Source organism: Bufo bufo, chromosome 8 (genome assembly GCF_905171765.1).
Source record: "Bufo bufo chromosome 8, aBufBuf1.1, whole genome shotgun sequence".
NCBI classification, from domain to species: domain Eukaryota; kingdom Metazoa; phylum Chordata; class Amphibia; order Anura; family Bufonidae; genus Bufo; species Bufo bufo.
In genome coordinates, this window is record NC_053396.1 from 186,303,608 (window position 1) to 186,318,047 (window position 14,440).

The following is a 14,440-nucleotide window of genomic DNA, read 5'->3' on the forward strand; positions in this document are numbered from 1 at the left end:
TAAGCCTCAAGGTGCCCAGAGGGGCGTTATTACTCTCCTCTAGTGCCCAGTAAGGCCCCCCTGCAGTGCCCAGCCCGCCTTTCGTCCAAGCCCAGCACGCCTCCTAAGAAATAAATTTACTCCCACATCCTTGCCGAACAGCGCCGCCCCCTCCACTACCTCATGTAATTTATTCCCCCCACCATCCTTGTGTCCTCCTTTCTTGGCCTCCGAAATCCCACGCAGCCGCAGTATCGCTGACTGTCTGCGCCTGTACGATACTCCGGCTCCTGAGGCAACAGCGCTCTGATTACGTCACTGGGCTTGGCGCATGCCCAGTGACACTATTGAGGCTGTTGCCCTCAGGAGCCGGAGTATCGTACAGGCGCAGACAGTCAGCGATACTGCGGCTGCGTGGGATTTCGGAGGCCAAGAAAGGAGGACACAAGGATGGTGGGGGGAATAAATTACATGAGGTAGTGGAGGGGGCGGCGCTGTTCGGCAAGGATGTGGGAGTAAATTTATTTCTTAGGAGGCGTGCTGGGCTTGGAAGAAAGGCGGGCTGGGCACTGCAGGGGGGCCTTACTGGGCACTAGAGGAGAGTAATAACGCCCCTCTGGGCACCTTGAGGCTTAATTAGCATTTCAGAAAAATCACTTTTTCATCTAAATGAAAAGTTGAATAAAAGAAAGAAGACACATGCTGGAATGAAGGTACTTTATTGCACATTGCTATGTTAACAGTTTTATATGGTCAAAATAGGTGACAGGTTCCCTTTAATACATGACCTAATAAAGATGTGATGTCTCATCGAAAAGCAGTGCCTTTATCTGATATTCTATATATAATAAAGAAAAACATTTCTTTATATTCCTTCTTAGGCAGCACGGGCCATTTTTCAATTTTATTTTTGTTCCTGCATTTTAACATCGGGGATTGTCCTTCATCGCCCGCATTGTGCTCGCTGCAGTCAAGGACTATTAGAACAACAGGTCAGTGCGGTGCCACACAGCCACCCTCTACCCTCTGGTGCTTTATCTTCTGATGCGCTAAGTTGGCACTGTGTTTTTTTTATTTAGAAATATACAGACGTACACACATTTTTTTCCTTTTTATTTCATAAACAGATTAAAAAAAAATCTAGGTATTCACCTACAGGTGAAACTCAAAAAATTTGAATATCGTGCAAAAGTTCATTGATTTCAGTAATGCAACTTAAAAGGAGTTGCATTAATGCAACTTAAAATTTGAATTTTGTTAAAAGGTTCAATATTCTAGGCTCAAAGTGTCGCAATCTAGTCAGCTAATTAATCCATACCCCCTGAGCAAAGGGGACCTGAGATTGTGACTTAGGGGTTTCATAAACTGTAAGCCATAATCATCCAAATTATAACAAATAAAGGCTTGAAATATCTCACTTTGCATGTAAGGAGTCTATCTCATATATTAGTTTCACCTTTTAAGATGCATTACTTAAATAAATGAACTCTGCACAATATTCAAATTTTTCGATTTTCACCTGTAGCAGCTGTTTAGGAATTGGCTATATTAAGTATAGCAGGGTTTTTAGTTTGTAAAATATACAAAGAGTACTGTATATCATAGTGTACGTTTTCACATATTACAGGTGTTTCATCCTTAGAAAATTCTACATATATGACAAACTCATGTTATTCATTGAAAAGATTTAATGGGGTTGTCTCACTTCAGCAAATTCCATTTGTCATGTAGACAAAGTGAGCACATACACTTACTAATGTATTGCGGTTGTCCATATTGCCTCCTTTGCTGCCTGGATTCATTTTTTCATCACATTATACACTGCTCGTTTCCAGGGGTTATGACCACCCAGCAATCCAGCAGCGGTGGATATGCTTGCACACTATAGGATTAAGGGCCGGCCTCCCTGGTGGCCGGGACCATAGGAGTGCTAATAGGCACACATGCACAGCAGCTCCCGTCCTTGCCGCCTTTCATCTGTGCCTCAGCAGTAGCCATAACCTCTGGAAACGAGCAGTATATAATGTGATGAAAGAAATGAATCAAGCCATCAAAGTAGACAACTTTGTCTACAGGTGAAACTCGAAAGATTAGAATATCGTGCAATGTTCATTTATTTCAGTAATGCAACTTAAAAGGTGAAACTTATATATGAGAGACTCATTACATGCAAAGCAAAATATTTCAAGCCTTTATTTTATAATTTGGATGATTATGGCTTACAGTTTATGAAACCCCAAAGTCACAATCTCAGGTACCCTTTGCTCAGGGGGTATGGATTAATTAGCTGACTACAGTGTGACACTATGAGCCTAGAATATTGAACTTTTTCACAAAATTCTAATTTTTAGCTGCATTGATGCAATTCCTTTTAATTTGCATTACTGAAATCAATGGACTTTTGCACAATATTCAAATTTTCCGAGTTTCACCAGTACATAATAAATGCCTTTTTCTGAAGTGAGACAACCCCTTTAATTACTAAGAAATTAATTAAAGCTTCTTTGGAGTACTTTGGTCATCTGGGGGTCACATACATCTGGTAGGTCCTTGGTACTCCTCCATTTTTGTTTGGTTCTGGGATTATTTCAAGATCCTCGGGAGCCACTTCTGATTTCAGGTAAAATTTTTGTAATATGGTGGTAAGAAAAAGAAATATTTCCATCCGTGCCAGACCCTCTCCAATGCAACTTCTTTTGCCTATGGTAAGGGGTGACATATAATGATAATTAGTTTGACATATTTCTATTATAACAATGCTGACCAACTCAATTACTTATAATGGGGTATTTTGGGTCCCTCCGAGGTGTCTATTATTTTGCATGCAGCTCTGCTTTTTCTGTCTAATGTTATGGCATAAATTTCAGCTAGAAAAGAATATGGTCACTGAAGCTAGAAGTTATGTAGGGACTGTAGCCCATCCATTAAGGAAATTGTAGTTGCCTATTTTTTGGGTAACTTTTTTCTCTGAGATCCAATGCTGCAAATATGGTTGGGTAAATGTGCCCTACATATGTGTGATACCAAGAGCTTGTCACAACCCTGGCTAAATGGGATTTCAAAAGACATGGCCACATTGGAAGCCCCCACTGTATTGGCAGTTGACCACCTTGTTGCACTGAAATCTTTGCTGATCGGAAACAATCACTATCTCCCCCGACTTGACAAAGAAATCTGTATAACAAGCTATGGAATATATAGCATACTAATATATACTAGTGCAACAATTTTCATAAACATTACCTAGGGAGAAAGGTACAAAGGCCTCATTCTTCTGGAAGCTGCCATTGTCATTCAGAAAATTTGTAGGATCAAAATTTTTCGGGTTCTTAAAACATTTGGGGTCCTTCAAGACGGAGGTCAGCAAGGGGAAAATAATAATGTCCTGCAAACATGAATAAGTGAGCGTGAACACACACATATAAATATATATATATATATATATACAGTACAGACCAAAAGTTTGGACACACCTTCTCATTCAAAGAGTTTTCTTTATTTTCATGACTATGAAAATTGCAGATTCACACTGAACACACGCATGAACACACGCATTAAAACTATGAATTAACACATGTGGAATTATATACATAACAAACAAGTGTGAAACAACAGAAAATATGTCATATTCTAGGTTCTTCAAAGTAGCCACCTTTTGCTTTGATTACTGCTTTGCACACTCTTGGCATTCTCTTGATGAGCTTCAAGAGGTAGTCCCCTGAAATGGTTTTCACTTCACAGGTGTGCCCTGTCAGGTTTAATAAGTGGGATTTATTGCCTTATAAATGGGGTTGGGACCATCAGTTGCGTTGAGAAGTCAGGTGGATACACAGCTGATAGTCCTACTGAATAGACTGTTAGAATTTGTATTATGGCAAGAAAAAAGCAGCTAAGTAAAGAAAAACGAGTGGCCATCATTACTTTAAGAAATGAAGGTCAATCAGTCAGCCGAAAAATTGGGAAAACTTTGAAAGTAAGGGCTATTTAACCATGAAGGAGAGTGATGGGGTGCTGCACCAGATGACCTGGCCTCCACAGTCACCGGACCTGAACCCAATCGAGATGGTTTGGGGTGAGCTGGACCGCAGAGTGAAGGCAAAAGGGCCAAAAAGTGCTAAGCATCTCTGGGAACTCCTTCAAGACTGTTGGAAGACCATTTCAGGGGACTACCTCTTGAAGCTCATCAAGAGAATGCCAAGAGTGTGCAAAGCAGCAATCAAAGCAAAAGGTGGCTACTTTGAAGAACCTAGAATATGACATATTTTCAGTTTTTTCACACTTGTTTGTTATGTATATAATTCCACATGTGTTAATTCATAGTTTTGATGCCTTCATAGTCATGAAAATAAAGACAACTCTTTGAATGAGAAGGTGTGTCCAAACCTTTGGTTTGTACTGTGTATATATATATATATATATAGAGATGAAACAAGGACAGCACTCCAAGTAAAAAAGTGGTATTTAATCCATGCAGATGGCAACGTTTCAGCTCAAACAAGAGCCTTTTTCAAGCCTTGAAAAAGGCCCTTTTCAAGGGCTTGAAAAAGGCCCTTTTCAAGGGCTTGAAAAAGGCTCTTGTTTGAGCTGAAACGTTGCCATCTGCATGGATTAAATACCACTTTTTTACTTGGAGTGCTGTCCTTGTTTCATCTCTGTTCATCTGGGGTAAGCAGCTATATCCCTGGACGTAGCACCCATACTACTTGTTTCCAGTGCCGCCATTATTTTCCTTTTTTATATATATATATATATATATATATATATGTATACACATATACTAGGGGTGCACCGAAATTCCGGCGGCCGAAAACATCGGCCGAAAATGGGCCTAATCCATTTCGGCCGATATTGGTACATATCAGCAGAAAATATGGGGTTTTAATGCTTGCCGTTTTACATCGCAAGCTGCGATGTGGGAGCGAGCGGGGACTCGGGGAAAGACTGGGAGGAGGATCTGGGGGCTGGCAATAGCGGCGGGGCGGTGCAGTCAGTGTAGTATAGCCCCGCCCCGCCGTTCCGGTATACTAATATAAGATGTCATATTCATTTATTGGTTATTAAACATGCCCCCTCAGTCCTATTACTACCTTACATCCTAATCGCTTCTGTAGAATTCAGGCAGGCCAGGCGGGCGGCAGCGTAATTCTCGTCATGTGCCTGAATGAAGCCGGCGGCGCAGGCAAGTGACGTCAGTGAGAGACGCGCCGGCCGCCCGGCTTGAGCTGCCTGAATTCTACAGAAGCGATTAGGATGTAAGGTAGTAATAGGACTGAGGGGGCATGTTTAATAACCAATAAATGAATATAACATCTTATATTTGTATACCGGCGGGGCGGGGGAGGCGGGGGCGATCTGTGGATGGCACAGTTATGGGCTGGGGGGGTCTGTGGATGTCACTGTTATGGGCTGGGGGGGGGGGTCTGCGGATGGCACTGTTATGGGCTGGGGGGGGTCTGCGGATGGCACTGTTATGGGCTGGGGGGGGTCTGTTGATGGCACTGTTATGGGCTGGGGGGTCTGTGGATGGCACATATATAACAGTGCCACCCACAGATCCCCCCAGCCCATAACAGTGCCATCCGCAGATCCCCTCCTGTAACAGTGCCAGCCACAGATCCCCCCCCCTGTAACAGTGCCAGCCACAGATCCCCCTGTAACAGTGTCCGTCATCCACAGATCCCCCCCATAACAGTGTCCGTCATCCACAGATCCCCCCCATAACAGTGTCCGTCATCCACAGATCCCCCCCATAACAGTGTCCGTCATCCACAGATCCCCCCCATAACAGTGTCCGTCATCCACAGATCCCCCCCATAACAGTGTCCGTCATCCACAGATCCCCCCATAACAGTGTCCGTCATCCACAGATCCCCCCCATTATGTTATATAATATGATTTATTAAATTCATGAAAAAGAATTATTAATAAAATCATTAAAAAAAAAGTATTTTAAAAGTATTTGTGCAAAAAGGCAGTTTCGGTTTCGGTTTCGGTTTTCGGTCAAGGGCATCCTGGAATTTCGGTTTCGGTTTCGGACCAGAATTTTCATTTCGGTGCACCCCTAACATATACACATTTCAAAAGCACCAAGATATCACAGGGTTTTGTAGGGTTCACTATCATATTACTTTCCTTCTGTTTGTGAGTGGCTTCTTGAGGCTCACATAAAGTCAACAAATATAGAAAGCTAACCTTGGGAATGTGGTATCCTCTGAATTTCGTGTCTTGAATGGTTGAGTGTGGAAGTGCCAAAGGTGTGATGTCAGCAAACCTTTGAATTTCATGGATAACAGCATCCATGTATGACATCTGGACTCGGTCTTCTACTGAAGGACATTGATTCTGGCCAATCACCTGATCCATCTCCTCATGAATTTTTCCTTTTGGCAAACATTAAAAGGTAATGGACACATGTAATTTCTCTTGCCTAGTTTTGTAATGGAGTACAGTATGTGTTATTGTAGAGACTTTTAGAATTATACTGTATAGAAATGGCTACATGGTGCCAGGAAGATGGTCAGTTTCAAGTGCTAACATTATCATAGATCTACTTTTGTCCTGGATTAATCCATATGTCCCTTGTGCTGAAGTGAATACGTAGTAAACAGTTCATGTTCAAAAGAGGTCTGATGACCACTAGAGCTTCTATGGATGATATCTATTTGGAATCCAGAATTCCCCTAGAGATAGTCCTATTATCTCATCGCACCAATGTGGCACTAGACAAGCAATGAGTTGTTTGTACAATACAGGACAAGATCAATCCTCCAAAACAAGAGGAGCTCCTTGTAGATAGTCTACACCAGGAATCAGCAACCTCCGGCACTACAGCTGTTCAACTCCCAGAATGCTTCATTCACTTCTGTGGGAGTTAGAAGAAGAGCCGAGCATGTTTGCATGCTGGGAGTTATAGTTTCACAGCAGCTGGAGTGCCAAAGGTTGCTGATCCCTGGTCTACACTTTGGTCAAAAGATGAGGACCCTGAACAAAAGAAGTGTCTCTTTTAACTCACAATTGCCAAATAGACTATATAAATTGTGAGGGATTAGCTCTTTTTCGGGGGTCATTCTCACAGTTATCTTCACAACAGCTGGATTGCAGGTCCAAACGTGAGGTTTATTTTCACAGCAACAAATCATAAATTAAGCAAAACAAACACCTGCCCGTCTAGGCACTTGCTAAAACAAAAACCCAAGCCCTGACTCGCCTAGATTGAGCGCTGTTCACATATGTAACATAAATGCGGCTTTCTTCAGCCATACAGTCCAGGTGATCCTTCAACATCTTTTTGGGGGATTGTAGCCCTCCCAACTCTGGCCTCGTGACCCTTGTTCACAGGCATCACGGCGTCCCACAACATCCCATCTAGCACCTAGCCCTGTGGCCCCTCAGCCAGCCCAGCTGAGACCACTTGTACAGAGTCTACAGCAGGACTCTGTTTCATAAAGACTCTCTCTCCCCTGACTGACAGTCTAGGCTGGGCTCTTATCCCAGACTGATTGTGGCACCTGGTGCTGCCTCAGACCTGATGACTGACGGGGAAGACACAGAAACTCCTGCCATGAATCTCCCCTAGCAGCTATGAGGCCTGTCACTGCCTCACAAAGTGTACACTCATGTAGATATACACATGCATTTCAAGTGAGACAATCTTTTCACATGTATCTTTGTCATATACAGGGATTGTCGAGGATAAGAAAAACATATCTATAAAATAGCTATCGGTGACGGCATAGCCCCTGTTCACCCAAATGGGAACTGAGCTGCAGTACCCCAGCATGGCCAGTTCACAGTGGACAGAACCTTGTACTTCCAGATCCATCAAATTTCTGGTAAAAGCGGTTGCCCAAAACAGCTGATTGGTGAGCATGTAAGCTATCGGACACCACTAATATGATAAAGATGACCCATTCTGATGATTCTAAAGGTTATTAATAAAGCCTTACTTTGCACATCAGGGTATTTGAGCAGATAGAGTAAACTATATTTCAGGGTTGTGCTTGTTGTTTCTGTGCCAGCAAAGAAGAGGTCAATGACCGTGCCAAATAAATTATCAAAGTGGAATTCCGTTTTCGGATTGTTCTTGTCCTGTAATGTCACAAAGTATTTGGGATTATTACATATGTCTATCATAGGCATTGTGATTGGTCAATTCTATATTGGGCTATATAGATGCTATGAGAACTATAGTAGCTTGTGTTGTCTTTTGTATTAAAACTCTTTACATATAGAAGTGTTAGGCATCACCTCTTCCATCTTTATTAAGAAGCAGTCAATGAAGTCCCGAGGACAATTAGGATCAAGTGTCGCTTTGTGGCTTTCCAAGGATTCTGCCACAAAGTCCTTCAGTTTTTCCAGATTTGTAAATATCTTTTGGTGGGGTCCGGGAAGAAAGTGGAGAGTCTTGGGAAAGATATTGAGAAGCTGAAAAAGTAGAGGAGGAAAAGACTCTATTAGTACAGTCCTTCTGAATAGATTCTGTCATTGGTATTTGATATTCTTGCAATCTCCTGATCTTACCAAGAGTAATGGAACATGTTAACTTACTATTCCCCAAGCAGAAGACATAAGTAGGAACATTTCTTTTAGTAAGGTAAGAAGTGTCTTGAACTTATTATCTTTATAGTCAAAACGTTCTCCAAACACTATCGAGCAGATAACATTGGACACCGCCAAGGTCAATAGATATGTTGGGTCAAAGGGCGTTCCTGCAAGGAAATATCAGTATTTGTTTAATTAATGACTTGAGAAGCCTTTTGGCTGAACACTCGGCTGTTATTTCTCCCAATTCTCCCATACATGTAGATCTTGTAAATGTAGTAAATGGGGAGAGGAGGGAAAGCCATTGCCAGAAACCTCTTGCAGAGACTCCTGAAAACAAAATGAGCAAAGCAGTTGAAATCCAGTGTTCCTAATCCTTAGGGTACCTTTACACAGCACGATAATGGGTACGATTGCGCGAGGAACGAGTTGTTTTGTGGTGTAGTGAACATTTTAACAATTACCCTTTAGACGCAATGATTATCATTCACAAGATCGTAATTTCGATCACATATTCCATCGTCTGTAAAGCAGACAGCTGCATTTACACAAATTTAATTGTAATTATGCATGTAGTGAACGATTTCTGTTTACACTTATGAAATTTTTAACGTCTAATAAAGATTTTTGTGGCCAGACAAACGATCGAACCAATGAGAAATCTACCGATTGTCGGTTGTCACTCTATTGTTCATTCTCTTCACTCTGCTCGATTATCTTGCAGATTTGCTCAATTTAATGATAATTTATATGATAATTGCCTCGTGTATAAGGTACCTTTAGGCTAGTTTCCCACTAGTGTTAAAGCACTCCGGGAGGCTGTTTCGGCAAACGAACAGTCTGCCGGAGTTCTTCGGATCTGGCATAGCCAGATAGTGCCGTGTGCCTGCCAAGCAACCATTGACAAAATATTTGGCCAGACGAAATCGCTGCATGAAACAGTTTTTGTCCAGCCGAATCCCGGCATTTATGAAGGGAAGCAGCCGCTTCCCTGTTGGTTTCCAGTATAGATAATAGGCTCTGGTCTCCAGCTATGCCAGATCCGGAAAACATCTGACAAGCGGCTCCTCTTATAGCTTTATTGCTACTGTGAATGTAGCCCTATCTCATCTGACTCCTACCCCGACGTCCAACTGGGATCTAATGTGTATGGCCAGCTTTACAATCCATAGTAGACCAGTAGACCTTTTTATTACAGCTCCAAAACAAAAAAAGAGGCAATGCATCCACAATATGCAACCTGACAAGTAAATGTATAAACATTGTATTAGTAAGTACTAGTTTATAAAAAAAATAAAAATCATAAGAAGATTGAACGGTAAAAAAGCCTGGGCCTTAGAAGTCACATGAGCACTCAACAAAGAAGCAAGCCTGAAAAAACAGCAGCTCACATAGGAGAGAAGATAATCTCTCTCTTTAATTGAACTACACTGAATTTGGATTATTTGAAATCAGAACTTCTTAAAAAATTCAACTTCTGTATCTGAATTTTAGAAATTATTTGCTCAATTGTAATGGGAGGGTAAAAAAAATATATTTTGTTTGCTAAAAATGACAAAATAATGCTTTTTTTTAATAAACATTTATACTATAAAACAATATGCTACAATGTTTTATAAATAGCTATAAGCTAATAAGCATGGAGATTAGGGGGAAAAAAACATGAAAGTGGTGCAAAACCTGTCTGCAAGTTGAGTTTAGTATTTCAGCTCAACCCCATGCATTACAATAGAGCTGAGCTGCAATACTAGGAAAGGTCTGGAACTATTTCTAGAAGATAAATGTTTTTTTTTCTTTTCTACTCTTGTAGAACCACTTTAAAAAGACTTGATTCCAACACAGCTAAACTTACCATCATGCAGCTCAAGCCTCCATAGGGAGACCCAAACCTTTCAAAGTTATGTCTCAAGTTAGAATTCAACATTTATTTATTTTTTTCCTGGACACATAACAATCTATTATTCTGTATATATGTGCTGACCTCCATTCTTCTTAATCTCTTCTGCCAAGTAACGCGCCTCCTCTTGTATACGTTCTTCAATGCTCCTCTTCCCCATACCAAAATTTCTCAGAGTAGTGAGAGAAAACCTGCGCAGCTGTTTCCATCTTTCACCATTGGTTAATATCACTCCTTAGAATAAACAGCAATGCACATAGTTATACACATACTTCTTTGCCGAGATTCTGCGCTGGTGATTTTTTAAACATTTGTTTAAGGTGGTTGGTGCTTTACTTTCTGATACAGAGCTCCAAATCACCTGCATAGCTATAGATTTAAAACATAACGTTCTAACTTCCTGCAGCTACAACTAGGGGGAGCTTATGCACTTAGTGCAAACTGTTTTTGATATTGAGCTCAACCTATAACACATGCAGAAAACTACTGAGCTCCCTCTAGTGGTGGCAGTAGGTAGCTAGGATATTTAAAACACACTGTACTGCAAATATGGAGAATGTAGAGCTCCGTATCAGTATAATGTAACTCTGACTGTTAGAAGAAGATATATTAAGAAATTTACCAAAGGAGGGAGTCAGACCCCCTTCCCCATCTGATTTTGATGACCTACCCTGAGGATAAATGATCAATATTTTAGCACTATCCAACCCCTTTAACATACCCTATTCACTTACTTGTGACTCACCTCCCAAAAGCTCACGCACCTTCTTATTTTAATGTTTTATCTCCTCTACATGTTTCTTCTACTCTTCAGTACTCATGTATGTGCTTCTTCTACACCCTAGTGATCTCATTACCACTTTAAAAAGCAAAGGACATCAGCTCTGTAATGGCAAACTCTAATACAGTTCAATGTTCTGTAACATTTGCATGGAGTTTGTATGTCTTACCCGTGTTTTCTTGGGTTCCTCCATGTTCTCCGGTTTACTCACATTCCAAAATCATACTACGTAATCATAAATGTACAACCCTGCAGTACATGTTGGCTCTGTATACAAAAATAAAGTAATGTAAAGACCTTTTACTTACCACAACCTTTGAAGAGCAAATTACCCAATTCTGAAGGCCCTCTGACACTGAACATATGCCCATTGTCTATCAAAGCCTCTTTCACACAATCATAGCCGGCCAAGACCACCGCTGGTGCACTGGACAGGTAGATGGTGAACACCGGCCCATAGGTCTCACTAAGCTGGAAGAGAAAAATAAAAAATAAGGTATATTAAATTCACCTTCCTACCTACCTTATACTAACAGTATGTTGATATTGGCTCATGGGGCTGGTATTTTAGACTTCTGTTTCACAAGTTCTCTCTTTAGACAACCTTTTGAAGGGTCACTTGATTATAAGCAGATCTCAGTTTCCTCTGCTGAGACTCCCAGCAATCAGTTGTAATCTCTGGGGACACCTGGCAGTAAGTGTTCAGTTTTACTGCAGTTCCACCACAGGAGAAATAAAACATAACACGCAGCCCATTCAAATCAATGACTTGTGTGTAATGCAGGACAGGCCTGGCCCTACAGAGGAAGATATACTCTTTCTAACCATTCTATATTCTTGGTCAAGAGATGAGGGTCCTAAATAATGTTGAGCAAATAGAAGCCAAATAAATCGACTTCAATATGAATGTCAGTAAAAAATTTGATTTGCTGTGAAGTCGAATTTCCTCAGGGTTCGTGGTAACTAATCTGTTTTTCCTGAAATGGCGTTAAAAAAACTCATCTATTTCATCTGTTTACTCGTGAAGAAGCTGTTGTGGTCATTTTGATTGCAGAAACTGTGTCTTCAATCAAGATGGCTGCAGCGACGGCCTCTCACGATCAAATGGATAAGGTGAGTATGTTTTTTTTTTTTTTTTAACCGGATAAATCCCTAGAAGACCTTAATTTTAATCTCAGATGCCACGATCAGCAATGAATGCTGCATCTAAGGAGTTCAATGATGGGACACGGGGCAATCTCCATTCATACAAAGGAATGCGCTTCGTGACAAAGTAATTTTGAAAGCAGGGTTTTTGTGTGCATCATGGGATACTGATGAAGACGGATCTGGCATGAAACATAATGTAGGACAGTGGTGCCGGATCTGTTTTCTCGGGCATGAAAGCAAATGGATCAGGGACCCATTGACTTAAAATGGTTTTAGTGCTGGATCCGTTCAAAACGGATGTAGCTGGTTGTATTATCATAACGGAAGCATTTTTACTAATATAAGATTTGCTATATGACTAGTTACAGGCGTAAAAGGAGAAAAATACACGTAATTAATTTGGTTAAATAGGCTTCTTCCTCTGTTATCTTAGTTGTCCCCGTCAGGACCATGTGGGTGCGAGAAGCACTTCTGTCTTTAGGTGACATTTGCATTATATGTCCCTTTATCCCTTCCACGGTGATTATGGGTTCCCCTCTATCTATGGTGGGGTTCCCTTAATGGGCTGTTTATTAACATATATTTTGTTGTTTTCTCCCTCCCCTCCCTCCCCTAGAAGATTGAGCTAGTGTTCTCACAACTTTTCTTAATATGAGCATCATCTAAGTATTTATGGGGTCTCTTACAGGTCAGTTGGACATCTATATCCACCATAGGTCCATTCTAGACACGCCCAGTAGCCTCTGATGCATTTTAGTGTTTCCTCTAGGCTATCTGGAGCTGTGCGTTCCATACGTGCATTCCAGATACCGGGAAGTCACGTGTCGCGTCATTGCGATGCGTTCCAACCACCGGAAATACGCTGTATTGGCGTCCGAATTCTTCATGTGGCGCCAGCGCTTAAATACTGGACAAAAGAAAAATGCTGCAGCACAACAGTAGGATTATATAGTGGTGGTGCCTGCGGTGTCAAGTAACAGTCCACATACCCCGTCTCAGCAAGTAAAATATTCAAAATACACCGCGGCACTCTCTTCTCTTCATCAATTCAGCATTTATTCACCAAATGTCTTAGCAACGTTTCGACCAGTGTGGTCTTTCTCAAGCAATTTACACAATGAATCAGGTGCAGTATTTAAACCCTTAGGAACCAATCCCATGATGCAGTTAGACTCCTCCCCCTTCATTGTGCTCTCACATAACACAATATACGGTGCAAAGTCATTAATTCATATACATATATAAGTATTGTGCATAACAACTTAAATTAGTCGAAGAATCCAGTGGACATACAACCCACACAGTGGTCCCGATCGCCTCCATATTCGTGCGATGCAAGCGCAAGATCCAGTGTCCCTCATGGTTTACTGCGCATGCGTCCCGGACGTAAAAGCGTCCCGCGTCTCTATGGTATCCATGCGCCTGCGCAGTACTACTCTTCCGGGCCGCTGTATTATCGTTCCGGGCCTCTGGATACATTTGTATATCATATCCCTATGACAACTGTGCGCAAGCGCAGTTCTTCCAACCATAGCTACTCGCTTTCCGAGAAACTCGCCATATACTCCCTGCGCTTGCTCTGCTTGCCACTCGCTTCTGCAATTATCAAAACCTATTTCTATACCAGGTCGTCCATTTCTTCAGGTATTAGGTTCACTTTCAGGGTAGGGTCTAAGCGATATGTTTATTAAAATCTTATCTATTAATAAGTGTCTGCATTTGTTTCCCCTCATCTAACGGCGCCATCAGGAATATAAACCCACCTACACCTATGCCACTATGCCATTATGCGGAGACTTAAGTTACTGACTGATGATGCTTTTGCCACAGACCTAATAGATGACAAACTGCACAAATATGAGCAGATAATATTGCCCGAAACACTTCAGAATTCATCCTGCTGCTTTTGTCAGCAGTCACATCATCAATAAATACAAGAGAACCAGTTCCATTGGCAGCCATACATGCCCACACTATGACACTGCCACCACCATGCTTCACTGATGAGGTGGTATGCTTAGGATCATGAGCAGTTCCTTTCCTTCTCCATACTCTTCTCTTCCATCACTCTGGTACAAGTTGATCTTGGTCTC

The 14,440-nt window shown here is 41.5% G+C and overlaps 1 protein-coding gene across 2 annotated transcripts in view; it reads right to left on the bottom strand.

Moving 5' to 3' along the window:
- Positions 1-1,518: 1,518 nt before the first annotated feature.
- LOC121009426 (cytochrome P450 2G1-like) overlaps positions 1,519-14,440 on the bottom strand; it is a 28,551-nt gene continuing 15,629 nt past the window's right edge. The window contains exons 2-10 of one of the 2 annotated variants that reach the window (XM_040442538.1): positions 11,507-11,669; positions 10,502-10,651; positions 8,527-8,687; positions 8,227-8,403; positions 7,926-8,067; positions 6,172-6,359; positions 3,223-3,364; positions 2,419-2,679; positions 1,519-2,053 (exon numbers count right to left, since the gene is read on the bottom strand). In XM_040442538.1, the coding sequence (XP_040298472.1) occupies positions 2,498-2,679; positions 3,223-3,364; positions 6,172-6,359; positions 7,926-8,067; positions 8,227-8,403; positions 8,527-8,687; positions 10,502-10,651; positions 11,507-11,669 (1,305 nt within the window). In that variant the 3' untranslated portion in view covers positions 1,519-2,053; positions 2,419-2,497. Of the gene's footprint in view, positions 2,054-2,418; positions 2,680-3,222; positions 3,365-6,171; positions 6,360-7,925; positions 8,068-8,226; positions 8,404-8,526; positions 8,688-10,501; positions 10,652-11,506; positions 11,670-14,440 lie in introns of those variants that run through there. The other variant, XM_040442537.1, reaches the window with a different exon arrangement.